The 19,560-nt window shown below is 43.5% G+C and overlaps 1 protein-coding gene across 1 annotated transcript in view; it reads left to right on the plus strand.

Moving 5' to 3' along the window:
• The window catches only part of JAKMIP2 (janus kinase and microtubule interacting protein 2), a 47,137-nt gene that overhangs the window by 8,228 nt on the left and 19,349 nt on the right, over positions 1 to 19,560 (plus strand). The window contains exons 2-8 of the mRNA XM_064671631.1: positions 12,103 to 12,368; positions 12,981 to 13,478; positions 14,682 to 14,891; positions 15,901 to 15,999; positions 16,610 to 16,756; positions 18,480 to 18,620; positions 19,381 to 19,437. Of these exons, the coding sequence (XP_064527701.1) occupies positions 12,240 to 12,368; positions 12,981 to 13,478; positions 14,682 to 14,891; positions 15,901 to 15,999; positions 16,610 to 16,756; positions 18,480 to 18,620; positions 19,381 to 19,437 (1,281 nt within the window). The 5' untranslated portion in view covers positions 12,103 to 12,239. The remainder of the gene's footprint in view (positions 1 to 12,102; positions 12,369 to 12,980; positions 13,479 to 14,681; positions 14,892 to 15,900; positions 16,000 to 16,609; positions 16,757 to 18,479; positions 18,621 to 19,380; positions 19,438 to 19,560) is intronic.

The raw sequence follows: 19,560 nt of genomic DNA on the forward strand, positions 1-19,560 counted from the left end.
AGGGCTTGAATTTTACTCTGAAAGAATGCCAAGCATAGATGAAACCTGGTAAACAAGAGCCAAAGCAAAGATTTCATTTAGGATTCATTCAAATCCCACTAGCCAAATGAGACAGGTTTTGGAGACATAGGGGATCGTGTATGGCTGGTGTTCCCCTTGTAGCTAACACAGTTGGTGCAGTGATGGGAATTGGCTTATGTGGAAGTATTAGTTCCTTAAAATATTGCTTAAGACCACATCAGCAAACAAGCATGAATCCAGTCTAGCTACTGGATGAAATTTCCAGCAGGTAGGCACTGAAACTGCTCGTCTAGTTCCAAGGGAGTTTCACTATTTTGTGGGAGTAGAAAATGCCTCTTTTAAAATTGTTGCAGATTGCTGGCAGAAACTGTGAACCACGAAAAGGATTTGCTGGGGATGAAAAAGCTTCACATGGTATTTGCATCATGCTTGCCATGTTCTGAAGTTCTGGTTCTAGAGTCAGGATTGGGATCTAGAGCCAGGCTGCTTGGATCAGCAGTCTTGATTTGGAAACCCCCCTGATGTTAGGGTTACCTAACCTGAATCACAGCACCCTTTTCTGATGGGGGGTTGGGTCAGTGGAGTTCCAAATTAGCATGTTAATCGTTTCCTTGGCAAGAGCTGAAATGCTGGCTCTGGGCCCAGAAGAAAACAAGTTTAGATCAGAGTTTTTACATGTTCACCCAGCTAAATCCACTTCACAGTGGAGTGAATGTCACTTGAGCAGAGCCAAGCGTCTGAGAGCAAGGTGTCAGGAGGGACATGTGTATGAGTTGTGGTTTCTACCTGCTCTTGCTCTCAGAAAGCAGAAAATTATAATGTAACTGAAATTGAAGTCTGACCCTTGGAGTGAGCCCAGAGGGAGCGAGACCTTTCCTATGGGCAAGAAAAATAAAAGCCCCTTTCTTTTAATTGCAATTTCATCTATAAGCAGCTTGGTCAATGGCAGTAAAATTATTTGCCCATGTGACCTGTTCCTCTTCAGTAGAGCACAGATGATCACATAAATGAGACAATTCAAGAATTTCTGATAGTCCCTTGCTAGTACTTTAGGTGCTATGTTATCCCCAGAAACTTCCTCCTGGGACTGCAGATTTTGGAGGATTCAGTCAGAGATGCTTTGTTACAGGTGATCAGTTGATCCTTGAAATGGACTTAGAGATGAGCTGGTGCTTGTACCAACATCCTTATTGAAGTGTGTTTTTCCTTGTATTTAGGGATTTCTGAGAAAGGGGACTGTCAAATCCTGGGAATAAGTAAGCAAACTTGGCATGTGCCCTGTTTCTCATTGTTGGTAGAACACGTTATACCAACAGTTCACTGAGCTGTTAACTTTTAAATACTGTTGAGAAGTGATCCTCAGTTGGGCTGAACTGCACAGTTTGCTCATTTTTGTTTTGTCTGAAACTACCCATGAAGTCTGAACCAGCTCTGGAAGTCCTGAGTCCATTGATGCTTTTTCTTTCTGGTAAGTCTCACAGAATCAAGTGTAGTAGTATGAACTGTGAGCACCTGACTGCTGCTACAAGGGGAACATGAGCACTTACAGAAGGCTGGTGAGGTTTGGAACCCCAGCTGAGGTTCAGTCAGGTCACAAAATCCAAACCTGGCAAGGGACTGGCCAGACAATAATTTAGAGGCAGAGTCCTTTCCAGAGTTAGTGTGTGGTGATGATGTGGTTATAAAGGTGTGTTTGGTGATACTGCCCATCACAGTCCTGTCCAACAAGGGTTTGCAGCTTCTTCAGGCTGCTTTCCTTTATCTCAAGGGCTACGCTTAGTGAGGGCAGCATTTGTTTCACTTCCTTTGCTTTGAATCCGAAGGTACTCCATAAATCTCTTAGCTCAGATATGTTTTTCCTGTCTGGAAAAAGGACTTCCTATTTTGAGAGGAGACTACTGACTCTGTTCTTGATTTTCCCGGTAACCCAGGGTGTGTTATCAGCCCCACTCCTGTGCCTGGGTCTGATAAGTCACCACTTTGAACTGTGGTGCAATTATATTCATTGGGCAGCACCTGTCAGTGAATATTTTCTGTGTTTCTCTCCAGCTTGCCCTGCACAGAGTTTTGTCTACTGTGTTCCAAGTTATTTTCATTTGAATCCCAATCTAGTGTGCCACACACATCTATGGTTACAATATGTGTCTTTTAGCTTTCAAGTCTGTGGTAAAAAGAGCTGGAGTGACCCTACAAAGAGCAGCATCCCCTGGAGAGGTTACTTGTCAGAGATGAAAGTTGGGTACTTGTGCCCATCTTCAACACACATCCAGAGCAGATAGTACCCATGAAGCAAAGGGGACTGTTCAGTTATGTTTTACTTTAAACCTGGTTTCATATTTAAACTTTAATTGGGCTAAATGGTGCTTCTCTGGGTCTCTCCTGAGAGAGGAAATTAAGATGTGTTATCTGAGTAGTCTGGATGCTGCTTAACACTGCTGAAGTGTTGTTAGTCAGACCAGAGCTATGAATTCTCAGCCCCTCACTGCAGCAGTCTGGTACATGTGTGGCATTGTTCAAAGAGCAAGAAAAAACGTGAGTGCTTTAATTTATTCGTTCATCAAGATGAAAGGCAGTATGGCTGATTAAGATTCTAAGAGTTAATAGAATTCTGTTTCCTTCTTTTTTCCAAGTCCCCAGGCTCAACTGTAAGTACATTTTATGGATTCACTTACCATGGGAGGCATGTTGGTCTCCTGCTTCTGTTGCAATCCATGGCAAAGTTCCCCTTTACTTCAGCATTGTACAGATGTACTGGTAAAGCAGTTTTCAACTGCAGGCACTGTTTTATATTTCAAGTAAGATTTTTTTTTAACTGCAGTTTGCTAGACAAGTGGATAACTATTCGATTGGAACTTCTTGTTACAGGGATGGAACCAGTTTTTGACTGGATCTCTGTAAAATTATTTCACACAAGTGTTTCAGATGCCTCTTGCATTTGGTGGTCCTCATATTAGGCAGCTGTTGCATAATTAGCAGAGTCATTCTACTTGCTATAAATGTACAGCTATATGCATATTCTTCTGTAATGAGGCCTGCTGGGAGATGCATTAATAACAGAGTAAGGGACTGTGGTGACTGTGGTACAGATTCATGCTGTGCAGTCAGAATGGGCACAGCACCTGGTGTTAGAAAAGGGATAGGTTTTTCTGTGTTTTGGAAAGTACTTGGTTCACAGTAACTGCATTGGGGTTTTGAACAAGTTATAAGATTGTTGGGGCAGAGACTACATTTAAAATTTTTCCTCTGTCTTACCCTAGTGGTATGCAGTAACTCACTGAGGTTAATTCTGAGGATTTGTTGTTGTGTGAGATTGCTCCTCTGGCTTTGAACTGAACTATTACTGCTGCAACAGGACCTTTTGCTCTGAAGTGCAGGTTTGAATTCCATAGGCCATCTCAGCCTCCATACTGACTGTATCACCAGACAGAACAGGAGATTTGTTACTGTGCTTCTCCCGCTTTGCTTTGTGATACTGATGGCAAATCCCATGTGACTTTCTGGCTAGGCAAGGTTTGTGGATGCTCTTGGTTGTACAAACAGCACTCCACAGCTGGAGCATGCCAGGGAAAGTGGTCTACAGCTTGCAAGTGATCTTTCTCTAGTAGCTTTAGTATTAAGCTGCTCTTATAATGTCCTGATGCTGTCACTGTAGCACTCTGGAGAAGAACAGGGATGAGTAAAGTGCCATAGGAAATACCTTCAGATGATGGTCAGACTTACCTGAACAGCCTCAAAACTCCCTCTTTGGTTAAAACACAGGGAAATTAAGTTCTTTTCTTGCCCTTCCTTCTACTGATGCATGGAAGTTTTTGTTGAGTTAAACAGACTTAAATATTTAGAGGTCTCTTCTGTTTGAACACAGGAGATTATTATTATTACGATTCTCTTCATGTTTTGTACTTAAATAAAAAATGAAAGTTAATGTGCAGCCTGAGAATAATGGAGGAAAGCTTGCCTGGAATCTGGCATTGGAGCTCTGATCATGGTTCCTGCAAAGCTTCATCACTGGCACTGCATTATGCACTATCCCCTTCTTTGCAGTCTTCATTTTTCAGCAGTTTACCCATCTCCAAACTGATAAACCAGATCTCCAAACATTCTCTTATCTAGCAGCCACAAATGGGAATAATAATGCTATCAAATGAAAACGAATACGGGGATAATGATGATGTTTGTCTTATGTCCAGGATTTTATTTTATACAGTTAATAAATAGATGTTAAAACCCCAATGGTTAGATTGTAGTGTGATATTGGCATTTCTTGCCTCATTTGTAAACTAGGATCCTAATCCTCCAAAAGGCATAGGCACTCATTTTTCACCCTGTGGTAGGTTGTAAGGTACTACATTAAGCAGATAAAAAGTTTTTTCAAGATTTTATTGTTTACAGGAAAATATTGCAGCTGCATTTTCTACAAAACCTAAAAGCGTTACAGGCCAAAATTCCACTGAGATATTTGGGCACAAAATATGCAGGAGGGAGCATTCTTAGTCTATTTTTGGATCCATTTCTATGGGGTGTCTGAAGGCCAGATAATGGAAGTTACAGGGATGAGCTGTTTTCTCTGCCCTTGCAAAAGGCTGTTATGAGCATTTGTTTGGTTTTAGTTTTGCCTTTGCTAGATGCCTGCACTGTGATCTTTACTACTTTGAATGAATGTAGGTTTCATTGTTCCTCAGGAGGTACAACGTGTGCTTTTTGTTCTTTCATAGTCAAGGTTATTCCTGTGTTGAGACTTGGAGTTTTTGTGTATGGAGGCAAAATTTAGCTCATGAGACACTTTGCTTTGCTGTAAGGAGGGGCTATGCTTTAGAATATGTTTTAAAGGGACGCTGAATGACTCTAAATTCTATGGAAACTGCCATGTTTCTGCTTTTCTGAAAAATTACCGTTCAGGCTTGCTTGCTAAGTACACAGGCATAAAAACCTGTGCTCTTTGACCTTGAGGTCAGAATTGCATCTGGGTTTCAGGGGAGCTCCACTGCCACAGGCCTCCATCTAACCAGAGCCATCAGAGGGACCGCAGTGCCAGTGTGGTCTTGGTGCTGCGGCGGCCAGAGGAGCATGGCCCTCGTGCATCCCTCTCCAGCTGCTCCCGTTCCCCTGTGGTCCAGATCAATTCCGATTTGCTGCGTTTTTCTGGGCACGCCGAGGCTGTGTCTGTGCTCTGGCTGTGCTGTGTGGGGATGACCTAGAAAATGCCCACACAGCTGCAAACCCTCGGTGCTGCGGGGGGGTCACTGCGGTGCGGCAGGACCCGCGTCTGCTGGGGAGCTCACCTGGAGAGGCGGCAAAACCTCTCGGGCAAAATCACCTGTCGTTTCGGGAACACTTATTTCTGATACAGGAAAGATGCCTGGAGATATGTAATTTAACCTGACTCCTGTGGCTGAAGTGTGGCTGTAGTCACTTGTGGCTGCGCTGGCAGCCCTGTGCTGTTCGAGCCAGTGGAGTGGTCATGGCTGGGCTGCCTCGTGCATGGCTCAAAGCCGGGCTCCGGGGGCTCAAAGCCGGGCTCCGGGGGCTCAAAGCCGGGCTCCGGGGGCACAAAGCCGGGCTCCGGGGGCTCCAGGAACCACCGAGGCCATTGGGTGCTGCATGGTTCCCCATGCCCAGTGTTCTGGAGAGTTGATTAGAGAAGACAGTGAGGTGGATGGCTGAGAGAAGGACAGAAAACAAAGGTGCCTAGAGGAGCAGAGGCATGTCTGTGCGGGCACGTGGACAGGTTCTTTCCTTTAGCCATGTGGGACTGCCACATTCCGAGTGTGAGCTTTCCTGTTTTGGAAAGGCTAAATGCCAGAGCCTGTGTCCTCACGGCTGGATGCCTTGGTGTACATGATGAGCAGTTAATGATCTGCCTGTCACCCCCATCCTCTCCTGTCTCCCATCCTAGACCAGCTCCCTCCAGGCACTGAGGAGGAGGAGGAGCACATCAGGCTGTAAAGTGTCTGGGGCAGAGGGGTTGCTCGACCTGCTGTCTCTTCACTTTTTACTCGAAACCGATTCCACATAAGAATAAAAGCTTTTGTTGGAATGCCAAGGAATTCCCAAAATACAGCAGCAAGTCTTTTTGACAGATGAGAAAGAATCTGTAAGTCCCAGAAGTACTTGATTTATTCTCATTTCTTTTGTTGTTTTCTGTACAAGTGGAAAGTTAGCTTTGTGCTGATAGATTAACAATGGGATTGGTTATGTTCTTCCGTTCTGATTTTTGTCTTCTCTGAGATCATGTTTTACAGATTGTTTCTCTACTTTTTTTGAATAGCTGTAGGCAAGAGTGATGGGAATGCAACATAATTTATGTTTTTTTTAATGACTTTGTGAGGCTGGTCCAGTTCTTTGCAGTTAGAAGTTGCCAGTGAAACCCTGTGCTGCTTGTGGACACGACAATTTAAATGTGAGGTCAAGATGGAGAGTAAAGCATGTCCTAGTCCCTCAGAGGATAGTGTGCCCAGGATTATTTCCCAGGGGTGAGAAAGAGCTCAGGACTACTGCTTTAAAGGCTTCTTTGAGCTGATGTATGTTTGCACTGTTAGCTATGTTTTGGAATTCATAGACAACCTAGATAGTAACTACCAGGTGGGAAAGGCATAGTCTGCAGTTTTGTCATTATATGTATGTCCTTGAATATAGGTCTGATAAAAGTGTATAACATAGTGTGTTTGCTGGGGCAAGAGCAAAATTTGCATTATGCATATTATTTTCTGGTGTGTGGCCTTGACCCTCTTTGCACCCACAATCAAGTCCTGTCCACCATGTATAGTCCACTGTGAACTTCCACATGAAGTTCATTTTGCCTGCACAATTTGGGCATGCCATTTCAAGTGGATCTTGTACACAGTTTGTGGAAAAAGCAAACCAATGGTTCAGAAGACAAAACCGTTTGGCTAGATTCCTCTAATGCACTTTATTACAGTAAAACAAGATAAAACAGATAAGAGTCTTACTAAAAATGGGGAAAATCCAACAGAGAGCTGTAAGAGACAATGGCCTCAGCTTTTTTCCTGACAAGGCACCGGGCAATTTCTGTAAATATGGGGTCGCCTGTCACTTGTGCAAACTGGGGCATATATGCCCATGGCTGTTTAATTGGTACATGCTCACACCCCTTCATACTTGGCTGAACTTTCCCTGCAAAGGCAGTGTTGTTTCTCTTGTGCTGTTAATTCCAGTGAAACTGGGAAGGCATTTTCTGCAACTTGTCTTATTCCTGGCAGATCAAAACAGAGAAAGGAGCCAATTTTGAGCCTTCAACTCTCATGACAAAGTCCTTCCCTAAAAACAGATTGCTTTGAAATAGCCTGACCCCAACATGACAGATTAATATTCAGTATAGTAGTGATTTTTACAGATTTAGAGGGGAAGGCTAAACTCCAACCCTCCCCAAACTTTCAGATATCTTTTGTGTGATTGTTTCATCGTGAATCCTTTCAGATAAGGGGGTATAACTGACCTTGTCCTGATGTGAACAGGCAAGCATATGTTTGAACTCACTGCAACAGCAGCTTCAGGGGACAAGCCCTCTTGAGAAACTGTTTTCAGCTGATTCCTGCCCCTACTAATCCATCTTGGTTGGCTTCAGCACCTCAGAGGCTGAAGGCTGTTCAGCCTAAGGTCATGCTGACATTTTAGTGTGAGCTTGGAGGAAGCAGCCTGCAGCATATTCAGGTCCTGCTCAGACTTGCAGTAGCAGAGGCAAGTCCGAGGTCTGACTGTGGCTGTGACCGTGGGGGCCCGACTGAGGAGGATTTGGGTTCTCTTGGCCAAAGCCAGCAGAGTTCAGCTCTCAGCAGCCATCCCAGAGCCACCTCTTCATGTGCCAAGAGTTCAGATTGACCTTCCATATGCTGGCAGGGCACATCTGTGTCTTGTCTAAAGCAATTGCTTAATTGCTTAACCCTGAAAGGAATGCCTGGCTTAAAAAGAACTTTGAAATGGAGCAGTCATTCCCAGGGCCTCATCAGCAGGACACATGCTGAGAGAGAGAAAAAAAAGAGTGTTCAAAGCAAACTTCATTCCACTGCTTTTTCACCTTCAGCCTGAAATTGTGTTTCAGGGTTGTAATCAATAGAGACATGACTGATAGGGGAGGGGTTGGACTGTTCTTCATATTCTTTGCTTCTGAGATCTGGGTGTAACCAGTGGAGGCTTTGTGTCTCCCTGCAGAGACCTGCACACTTCATACTCAAGGAGCTAGACATCTGTGACCATTTTCCTGCTCTGGACAGTATCATGCAGCAACAATTTCGCAGAGAATAAAAGCGTGAGAGCTACTGATGAAAATGATTGAGTGATCCCCAGTCCCTGAAGCAGAGGCACAGGGCTTTGTAATGCTTTGGCATCTCCACCTACCTCATGGCCCAGAATACTCTGATTCAAGAGGGTAGAGGCTGTGGTGGTGAAGTGCTCATTTCTTCTTTCCCAGGTGTTTCCATCCCAAGGTGTCTCTTGTAAAGACAGAGAAAGTTTTTTTTCTGTATTATGCAAAGCCTGTTTTGGTAAATAAATGTGTTTATTGGTTTGGAGAAAACAAAACAACAAATGACTATAGGAGAAAGGGAGAGAAATGGATTAGGTAGGTAGAGGTTAGTTGTGTTATACATAGATTATAATTGGGAACAACATTCAGAACAGATTCCTTTGCCACTTCAGATAAAGGATAATGCTGTTATCGAGGAGCACGTGCAGGTGTTGTTTTCCTCTGTACTCTCCTAAGGTATTACTAAACTCAAATATCAACAAGAAGGTAACCTGCAATGCCATGGAAAAGAAAGAACTAGAGCAAACAGCAAATAATGGGAAAAAGAATTTAAAAAGGAAAGGATGGAAGCCACAATAAAAGAAATAGCAATGGGTGAAATTTGTAGGAAGGAAGGAAAACAAAAGATGAAAGAAACTGTATAGGAAGAAGCTTCGAGTGTAATTGCTCATCCAGTTATACTTGTCTTTTTACATTCAACCTTAAAGATTATGGAGTGTTTTCCTTGAGGCATATATGCTTTTATGGCTTGTTCTGCCATGGGAAGCAACACACTGTTATCTGCACACTCAGTGTTTGTCATGCTGAGAGGCTAATATTTGTTTGAGACCTCTGGGAGCGTGAATACAAATAAACTTCTACCTGCTTATATCATGCAGCTAAGCTTGAATTGATCCTAAAACAAACCCCAACAGAAGTCAACCCCCCAAAACAACTAACAAACAAACCTTGAGACTCAAATGTGCCTTTTTGTACTGCTGTAGCAGTTTAAGTTCCAGTGTAGCTATGAGCTCTTACTGATAAATACTCCACAGCCTATAGCAATGTGCTATTACAAAAGTGTGGCAAATTCTCCAGCGAATTAACTAGATTTTAACTCAATATGCATCTCAGAAGATGCAGTGCCCCATAGCTTGCTGTGAAGTCTGGTTCTCTAGCCTGATGTCCAGATCAAGAGATACAGTAGGAATAGGCTCTTCCAAACCATGCAGTTTTCCTTTCAGTGGAAGCCAAGGTGGGGAAGTGACCATGTGGCCTGTGGCTGTTATACTTCCTGTGGAGTCATTCCATTACTAGATAATTCCTGAACAGACCTGCAGCCAGTCCCATGAGCTGGGACTTCTTGAAATTAATTGCCATTAGTACCTGAAGTGCTTTGTTCAGCCCTGCTAAACCTAACTCAGACTTATCTGTTACATGATGTGGGGTGGTGGATGTGTTGTAACTGAAGGACTTGCCATCCAGTATCCTCCAAGGTGTGCAGCAGCTTCAGAGGTGTTTAGGTCCTCCTTGCTGTTGCATCAAGAATCAGAGGGTTACCTGCATCTAGTTTCATTTTAAGGAGCTATCAGAGATTTGAGGAGGACAGTACTGCTCTTGGGCTTATTCCTGTTTCCAAGCTCTGTTTAATTTGGGCTAATTGAAAGGTTTTCTTCGTCTCTCAGACGCAGTTCAGAAAAGGCAGAGGGCAGTCTGCAGTGATTTCAGCAGGAATAAGGTTGTGGCCCCTTAGGGATGCACTGTTTACACTGACTGCTGAAGAGCAGTTGTACATTCATCAGTCATTCTGCCATCCTTGACATCTGCTTTGTCCTTATGCCATAGAGATTTTGTCTTCATTCACCAGGAAAGTTGCAGACAGCACTGCACTTCTGGTGACATTATGCCCAGCTTTATCACATTCATTCTTTGCAGGCCAGGTGGACAGTGTATATCCACACGTGTCATTCCCTTTCAGATGGTTCTGGTGCTCCCTGTTTTCTTAGTATTTCACGTTTCAAAAGATCAGGATGGTGGCTTCAGTTATTAAGTGATGCCCTTTGCTTTTCAGAGCAAATCTTTGTGTTTTGACCAAACATCAATTGTATCAAATGGCAAACTGCACACAAAATAGCAGAACTCCTGGAGTTGGTACTGTTGGCAGTGTGGCTGTGAGAGCAGGCTTTTGCTGGAGGAACCTGCAGGATAATATTAAACCTGACAGTGCTAGTGAAAGCAATGAACTGTGTAGGCTTGCAGTGAGGAAGGAAGGGGACTCATAAGCAAAAAAAAACCCCACTTTCAGTTTCTAAACCATGGAGTTGCTGGTGTTTTGTCACAGGATAATGAGACTAATTTCATGCTTTGTGTCCCATTTTTCCTTTCACAGGAGTAGAAAATATTCTGCTTTCTCTGTTTGCCCTTTGCTACTTTCCTTGAAGCCTTGTCTGCTCAGCTCAAGATCAGTAGCTCAGCAGTCCTGGGGTCCCACAAATTTCTATGCTCTCAGCATATCACTGCTGCCTCTAGAATGGCTGTGCATACTAAATACCAAACCTCTGGTTTAAGTCTGCAGAGGAAAAAATAAAAATGCCTGTTTGATTAGCTGTTAAGGATTAAATTACCCTTTAGTTGAAGACTGAGAATATGTTTTTTGACCCTCATTATGGATTTTCCCTTTGATATGTTCTTTCTCCAGCTCAAGTGTGCTGCCATTCACTCTGTGCTGTCCAGAGGCACCCCAGCATTCCATTTGTAGGGTGGGCAGCTCTCTATTTATCTCTTTATTCTTTCAGGACTAAGCATCCAAGGTGGCTCATTCTGGAATGAAAACAGTTCATAAAAGACCAATGTTTAGCTGTATACAAAGCAATGCCAAGATTTCAGAGGTGGTGTAACTGGGAGCAGCATAGGAAGCCCTGGGTGATGGAGGACTGTTTTCAGGATAGCAGGATCAGTATGGATGTGTCATTTCTGCGTGTTTCATGGATGTGGTAGGAAAGTCAGAATGACCATGTGAACGTGAACATGGCACCATGGCAAAAAAACCACCACCACCTCCCCCCCACCGAAAAACCCTGAACAACAGGTATATGAGACAAAGGGGCACTCATGTTCTCAGTGGTATGGAAAACCCCCTTGGCTTCCTGATCTGTATATCATGCTGATGTGCTTGGATTTAAGCTTATTGCATCACCTTGGCTTAGGACAGAATTTTCCCAATAAAATTCAGTTGACAGAAACCATTGGTAGAATTTTTTTTTACAATCCCTTGGAAATGGTGAAGGGATCAATTTTCAGTCTGAACAGGCTTTTGTACATCATTGGTTCTCTGCTTCTACAGAGACCCAGAATGCTGATGAGGACCAGCACTTGCCCTTTCCTCCTGTGGCAGATGGTAGGAGTGCTGTGAAAAGTCTTTGAGTTTGGCACAAGATCTTTCAGGGGATCAAGGGTTGGGAAGGGGAAGAGAATGATATGGTTGGTAGATCCTTGAGAGTGAGGTGTCTGCTTTGTGGTTACCTCAGACTGCAAGGATTGGATTAGATAACCTGTCCATTCTAGTCCTGTGCCTTCAACAGCACTAATCCTTACAGTAAAAGAACTCCTGTCTTCAGTGCATGGTGCCCCTTTCTGAGAACTGAAAAAGGACATACATGCAATCCCCACGAGTGGGCCAGGCTGGTGGACAGAAGCATGATTGTGCTGGGGTGTCCCTTGCAGGTTTTCAGACAAAGATTGCAGTGTTTGGAGATGGGAGCTTTCTATTGTGATCTGTAACCATGTGAGCTGCCCTGCTGCAGTGTCCACTGACAAAAAATTGTATGTCTTACTTTTTGCAGGGCTTCCAAAGCAGCTGAGTCCAGGACCTTAAGGAATGTCACGCAGTGGTTGCTGAACTAACTGGCACTGAAAGGACCAGAAAAAGATGGCAGTCTGTATTTGAAATAAACACGTGGACTCTCACAGATAAGAAACCATGTCAAAAAAAGGACGTAGCAAGGGCGAAAAGCCTGAGGCACTGATTGTTGCCCTACAGGCTGCCAATGAGGAACTCAGGACCAAGCTAACAGACATTCAAATTGAGCTGCATCAGGAGAAATCTAAGGTGAGTGAGGATTTGGTTTTAAATAGCAATGTCTGTGCTGAGGAAGAGAAACATATGGAAAAAGTGGTATCACAGAATTCAACAGATGCCACACAGCTCTTTCCTAGAACAGTGGTCTGATTCTTTCCCAGCTTGCAGCATTTGCTGTGGATGTCCTGTGGCTCCCTTGGAAAAGACTCCTTTTTACTGAGCTACAAGTTTAAGAAGCCTCTGGCCCTCAAATGGAGCAGTACATTCATGAGGGTTGTAGGAACCTTGCTATTCCTGAGCCCTCCAGTTTTCTGGTGAATTTGACTGATGCTGACTGCTGGATTAGAAAGGGTTTTAAACAAATGCACACACATACACAGAGTCTTATTTCCTAAGGAAATACTGAAAGTACATGTAGTGTCACTGTGGGAGGCAGGACACCTGGAGAAGACAGGGTTGTTTTGTTTGAGTAAAGGCAGTGTAACTTAGGTGAGTGCCTCAGGAGCTGGCCCGTATTTTTTTGCAGAAGGGTGGAGGATTGTCTGGGGTCTGCAGCAGGGTGTTGGCATGGATATGTCTGGGTGGGCTTGTTTTGACAACGTTAGGTTGGCAGCAGGTGACTTTCATTGTATCTCAATGCAGGTTGCTAAACTCGAAAGAGAGAAGACCCAAGAAACGAAGCGTATCCGCGAGGTGGAGCAGCGCAAGCAGACCGTGCAGATCACGGAGCTGAAAGCCAAGCTCCATGAGGAGAAAATGAAGGAGCTGCAGGCTGTGAGGGAGAACCTCATCAAGCAGCACGAGCAGGAGATGACGCGGATGGTGAAGGTCCGGGACAGCGAGATCCAGCGGCTCAAGTCCGCGCTGTGCGCGCTGCGGGACGGGAGCAGCGACAAAGTGCGGACAGCGCTGACCATCGAGGCTCGCGAGGAGGCCAGAAAACAGTTCGACTCTGAGCGCCTTAAGCTTCTGCAGGAAATCACTGAACTGAAGTCTGCCAAAAAGCAGGTAGATGAGGCCCTTAACAACATGATCCAGGCCGATAAGATCAAGGCGGGGGATCTTCGGAGCGAGCACCAGTCCCACCAGGAAGCCATTTCCAAGATCAAATGGGAGAGTGAAAGGGATATCCGACGCCTGGTCAGTAATCAAAACAGTTCATGTGTTCTCTTATGCTGCCCTGAGTTTGCCTTCTGTGTCTCTTAGCTTTTTGTGCATAACAGAACTCTGCAATGCACCTCACTTTGGAAAAAGTGTTACAAACTTCTCACTGTCATTTCTCAGGAAGAGATAGATCATGCTGAGTCAGCTAGAGCACTGTGATGGCAGCTAATAACTTAAAGTAGAAGAGGGGTTGGCCTAGTCCATAAAGATCTGGCTTCCTGAGATGTTAATACCTGCGTGGTGAAAAGGGTTAAGTAAAGAGCGTTTGCATCTGCACTTGAAATTTGTTGGTTTCTCCAGCCCATGTTATGGTACCTTGAACATGTTAAACCATGGCAGGAGGGGAGACACCTTTTGATTTGGCCTTGGCATAGCCTTCAGTAATTACTGGGGAAAATGAACCAGAAGAGGCCCACACCAGCAGTGGTGCAGGTTGCCTTGTTTCCCTGTGCCGTGGTCTAGGAATGGTACTCCCCGGTTTAGTGCTCCCACTGAGACTCTCCAAACCACACTGGCACTTGCTCGTTCTGCCTCACCCTGAGGACAAACTACTCTTCTTTTTTTCTCATCTGAAATTGAGGAGCTGTTTTCAGTTTATTAGTATAAAAAAGAACTGCAGTGAATTTCAGGATGAAACAAAGCAATTTACTAAAATCAACTCAGGTTCTACATATGTATTATATGGTTTTATCTTTAGCAACTGATGAAAGGCTTTTTGAAGGCTATTTACTTGCATAAGAACCTTGAACAAGTCCAGAATTACTTTTCTCAGACTTACACAATGGTTTCCAATGGCACCGTATTGCTGTCAGAGTGGAAGAAGTTGTATCAGAGTGACATCTAGTTAATGGAGATCATCACCTAACCCTACCCTTTGAAAAATGCTATGGGGAGGATTTTGGCAAGCCTAGAAAGCTGCAAGACCAGAAAGGATCTTTGGCAGCTTCAGGCAAAATTTAACATAGATATAAGTTTTGTTTTCAGGCAATGATTCATATCATTCCTAGATAATAGTACTTTCATTTTGCCAGAGTGATTTGCAGAAACTGGGGCAGTTTGGTAGAGCAGATTTGAGGGGTGAACAGTGCTCTTAAGTAAATCATATACTACAAGATTGGAGAAGGCTGAAATGCTGTTGCCTTCACACAGTAATATTGTCCTGGTGTTTCTCTCATTCAGATGGACGAGATCAAGGCTAAAGACAGGATCATATTTTCCTTGGAGAAAGAACTGGAGACACAGACAGGCTACGTGCAGAAGCTGCAGCTGCAGAAGGAAGCTCTGGATGAACAGCTCTTCTTGGTGAAGGAGGCAGAGTGTAACATGAGCAGTCCCAAGAGAGAGATCCCAGGAAGGGCTGGAGATGGCTCGGAGCACTGCAGCAGCCCTGTATGCAGGTTTTACTGGTCCCTGAAAAACAGAAGCATGGATGTGTTTTGCTTGCTGAAATAGCTTCTCAGGCCCTGGAAAACATTCTGTCTTATTCACTACAGAAAAATTATGTCTGTAGAGTCTTCAGAGAGAATGCTAGTTGGGCAAAACTTTGTTTCCTCGGTTGTTCTATTTACAAATATAAAACACCTTAAGTAATTAGTGCCCCTTTGAAAGAATCATTTGATGGCCATAACTGCCTTGATAACATGCATTCTCAAAACCAAATAAAATTAGGAGGATGGGCTGGGAGGGGCAGGGGCTGGAGAATCCATGAGACTCTAAGGAGATGCTCCTTTTTGTCTGTCTTAGTCTTCCCACAGGTGTCATTCACAAAGCATGCAACTCACCCGTTGTGTGACTAACCTGAAGATGTTTACACAACAAATGTATATAGAAACTCACCCATTGTGTGTCTAACCCGAAGATGTTTACACAACAAATGTATATAGAAACTCACCCATTGTGTGTCTAACCCGAAGATGTTTACACAATGAATGTATATATAAACTCACCCATTGTGTGACTAAACTGAAGGTGTTTACACAACTAAAGTATATGTGAGAGCATATTTACACATACACAAATGAGGAATAAGAAAGTAAATGCAATTGATACTGAAAGGGTTGTCCTTACCTTTTCACCTGATGTAGTGGCTCAGCAAATAGAAGCAATCTCTAGGAAAAGGCAATAAAAATTGGAATATTTTAGCTTTTTTCTACCCATCCTAAAAAATTATCATCTGGTTGGTTTTCTTTATTTTTTCAAACAGCTTAACATTTTCAAATAAAGTATTCCTTCCAAAAATTTATGTATTTTTGCCGGCACGTTCAGTATTGTAAAAGTCCCTAAAGATAACTTGTTGGTGATGGCAGCTGAGGTTGGCTGGTGTGTGTGTTTTTTGAGGATTCTCTTCCCAAGCATGTATGTTGAGGAGGATCAGTGACTGTGACGTTGTTGCCCGCAGGACCTGCGCAGGAACCAGAAGAGGATAGCGGAGCTGAACGCCACCATCCGCAAGCTGGAGGACAGGAACACGTTGCTCGTTGATGAACGAAATGAACTGGTGTGTGAGCTTTGCTCTGGCAGAGAGAGGAGGTAGAGAGCCATAAGGGGAGGCTGAGAAGGATTTTTTTTACCCTAGCGTTAAATAGTAATTTCACTGAAGTTATGTGAGTACAAAATCACAATGGAAGTTGAGGCACTGAGGCTTTATAGGATTCCACATGAATGCTTCAGTTTCCTCCTTGACTTTTGAGTGTACAGCAGTGTGTGGTGAGACTTGTAAATGAAATAGGGTCTATAGTGTCTTTCCAGTAATTGACCAGGCTGAGAATATTAAAGTACTGGGTGTAGGGAGTATGGACAACAGAGAATTGATCTCTTTGTCTGATTTTCTCCTCTGGTGACACCTGTGTGTTGAATCACACTGGGTTTTTGACCTGTTCACCTTCCTACTTCTGCGATTAAGGATGAGTGTGATAAGTTCAACTCTTGTTGTTTTTTTTATTCCTGAGCTATAATTCTTAATGCACTCCTTTCATATCAGTTTAGCTGGCTTGGATCTCCTCAATGTTCTTGATGTCAAAATTGCAAAATAGTGTCTTATCAAGATTGCAAATTACAAGTATGTTCATGTCTCTCATGACAAGTATTTATTACTATTATCAATCTAGTTGAAACGTGTCCGAGAAGCTGAGAAACAATGTAAACCTCTTCTGGAAAAGAACAAGTGCCTCACGAAGAGAAATGATGAACTTATGCAGTCTTTGCAGCGCATGGAAGATAAACTCAAAGCAGTCACTAAAGAAAATATAGAAATGGTTGGTACTGAAGAGCAAAATGGATGATCTATGTCTGTTTTGGTGGCCAAATCTTCACAGTGTATGCATGTATATATACACAGAGAGTATCTGTTGTATATGGAGTGTAATACTATTGCTAATATACAGCCGTGGTTAGGTCTGTATTATTATAGACTTACGTACTATAACTCTGTGTATTATGCATAGATGGGCAATATATTTAGGTGAATGCATAATCACAGTGTTTAATTCTATCCCCAAATTTGGAATATTAAGTTTCAACTGCTTAAAAAAAAAGAAGAAAAAACAAAAGTTGCATTATTGAGGCATGTCCTACTGTTCTATTTTGCAGCTGGAACTCAAAAAGGAAGCTGTTAAGAGTGTTGTTTTCAGCCAGCATAATGTTCATCTTGCATGTATATGTTCTTGTTAGAGCTGATGATGCAAACTTAAGTTCTGGTGTGGCACTGAGCACATACTGCTTTCCATAAAACATATACATGATAGATGGATATGGGAAAGGGAGAATGGTGGTGTTTAAATTTGGCTAGGGCTATAAATTTCACATGTAGGGGCTATATGAAGCGGGCTCAAAGCATTTATGTCTGCATATCCTTCAAGGGGGATTGCCCTGAGTATTAGTCAGCATCCAGGCCCCTACACATGCACTGATGTTGCTTTAGCATTAATAAACAGGGAGATGGATGTTCTGGGTTGCCAGGTATAAGCTTCCCCTGCTAAGTGTGTCTGTGGGCCTTGTCCCTGGCTTGCAGCAGCCACTGTCCTGAGCAGGCTGAGTGCCCTGCAGTGGGAGCAGCTTTCCTGGTGATTAGGCTGAGACGATCAGATTCACTTTCTTGTCTCATAGAAAAAAGACTTTAGTGTTACAAGGTTAATCCACTTTAAGACTGCAATTCACCCATGCCCAGAAGACAGATAAACTTATTGTAGGTGTCATGGGTCAGAGTTATTCTTCCACAGCAGTGGTAGTGCAGATCACAGTCCCCTGGGTTCTCTCAGAGCAGAGAAGGGACTGGGGAATCTGCATGCATTAGGCATCAGTGGGCAGCACTGCTGGTGCATATCTGCTCACACAGCATATATGTTCTAACTCAGCTCCCTGACATCTGCTCTTCATGCTATGGATGCCCAAATCATGAACCTTAGTGAGCTGTGGGTGGCTACAGTAATTCTCACAGGCTGTAGCCATCTCTTTTCCCACACATGCTCAGAAGCAGGCAGGATATGGACTTGTAGTTAAAATAGATCTGTTACCACCACTTTTTGCCTTCCCTCCTGGTCTGACTGGGTGCATGTCCTTCACATGAGCGAGTAAAGCATGTCCATTTCCTCACTGTGTATGGTCATACACTGAGTATCAGTAAGCACATGGGGTCATGGGAGTAGATACTATTTGCATACCCACTGGACAGGTTCAACTCTATTTGCCACATCTGGGGGCATCTTGATGTGTGGCCAGGGAAGAACTATGTGTATGTGACTTTTAAGGGCTGCTATAGAAGCTGTATTGACACACTGTAACTAAATAGATAAAGATTTGTTCTGGTTGAAGAACTCAGCCTTGCTGTGCTGCTGGCACTGATGGGTATTAATAAAAATGGTTTAGCTGAAGCATATTCAAAGGGCTGTACAGCTTAAATGAGAGGTAATGCCTAATTTTTAACTAAAAGATGGTCTTTTAGGTGCTGGATCTTATTTTATCTGTTTCTTCTTCCCACAGAGAGAAAAAATAACATCACATCCCCCTCTAAAGAAGTTAAGATCTCTCAATGACCTGGATCAGGCCAATGAGGAACAAGAAACCGAATTCTTAAAGCTTCAGGTCATAGAACAGCAGAACATAATCGATGAGTTAACAAGGGTATGTCCGGAGCACCGGGAAATTAGGAATGATTGCTGTGTACTGCCCACCACTGGTGATATGTCTTCTTCTAACCAGAGGTCTGAAAGTTAACACTTTGCCCACTTTTAACATCTGCAGGTGTTTAGATGTAGGTGTGCATGTGTGCAGTTTAACTGAATTTCTAGTGCAGCATCAGCCTCTACAGCTCAAAGCATAACACTGTGTGTGAATTGAGCTCCAGAAAGGAATGCAGACTAAGAACTGTGGAGCTTGGGAAGGTACCTACATGTTCACAGGGCATGTTCTGTCATTTAATGCTGACAATTTGTTTGTCAGCTGACTTTGCATTATAATATTGAGGAGAAGGAGAAGGACTCCAAAACAGGCTGTTGTCTCTTCTGAGACATCACTGCCAGGAGTGGTAAGATCAACACTCCCATCATTTAATGACTTTGAGATAGAGGCAGCATCTCCTTGGCAGGGAAGGCAGACAGAGGTCCAAACCAGTCCCGTGCAGGAGGTCTCCCAGGGATTTTGGAGGGCAATCCCTCAGTGCCTGTTGTTTGACAGCTGCTCAAGGCAACTGCACAAGGGCTTTCTTCAGGTGATTTTCAGCTGACACACGTTCAGATTTGGATATGAATCCTCCCTTCCACCTGGAATCAGACTCCTGTTTGAATGTATGCAGAGAGCCACTGGAAGTTCTGATTTATTTCCTCTGTAGGTTTGGCCTTCTGCAAAGAAGAAGAGAGAGTAATTTTTTAATCTTATTTTCCAGGACAGGGAGAAACTCATTCGTCGCAGGAAACATAAAAGGAGCTCAAAGCCAATTAAGGTAAGAAGAAAAATTGTTTTCAGTTTACAAAATGCTAGTAGGCTGTGTAGGAAAACACAGTTTAGCAATCAGATTACAGAGAGCTTTGTGGATTATAACAATCTGCTTTAACGATCAGGTTTA

The sequence above is a fragment of the Pseudopipra pipra genome, chromosome 15 (genome assembly GCF_036250125.1).
Source record: "Pseudopipra pipra isolate bDixPip1 chromosome 15, bDixPip1.hap1, whole genome shotgun sequence".
Lineage (NCBI taxonomy): Eukaryota > Metazoa > Chordata > Aves > Passeriformes > Pipridae > Pseudopipra > Pseudopipra pipra.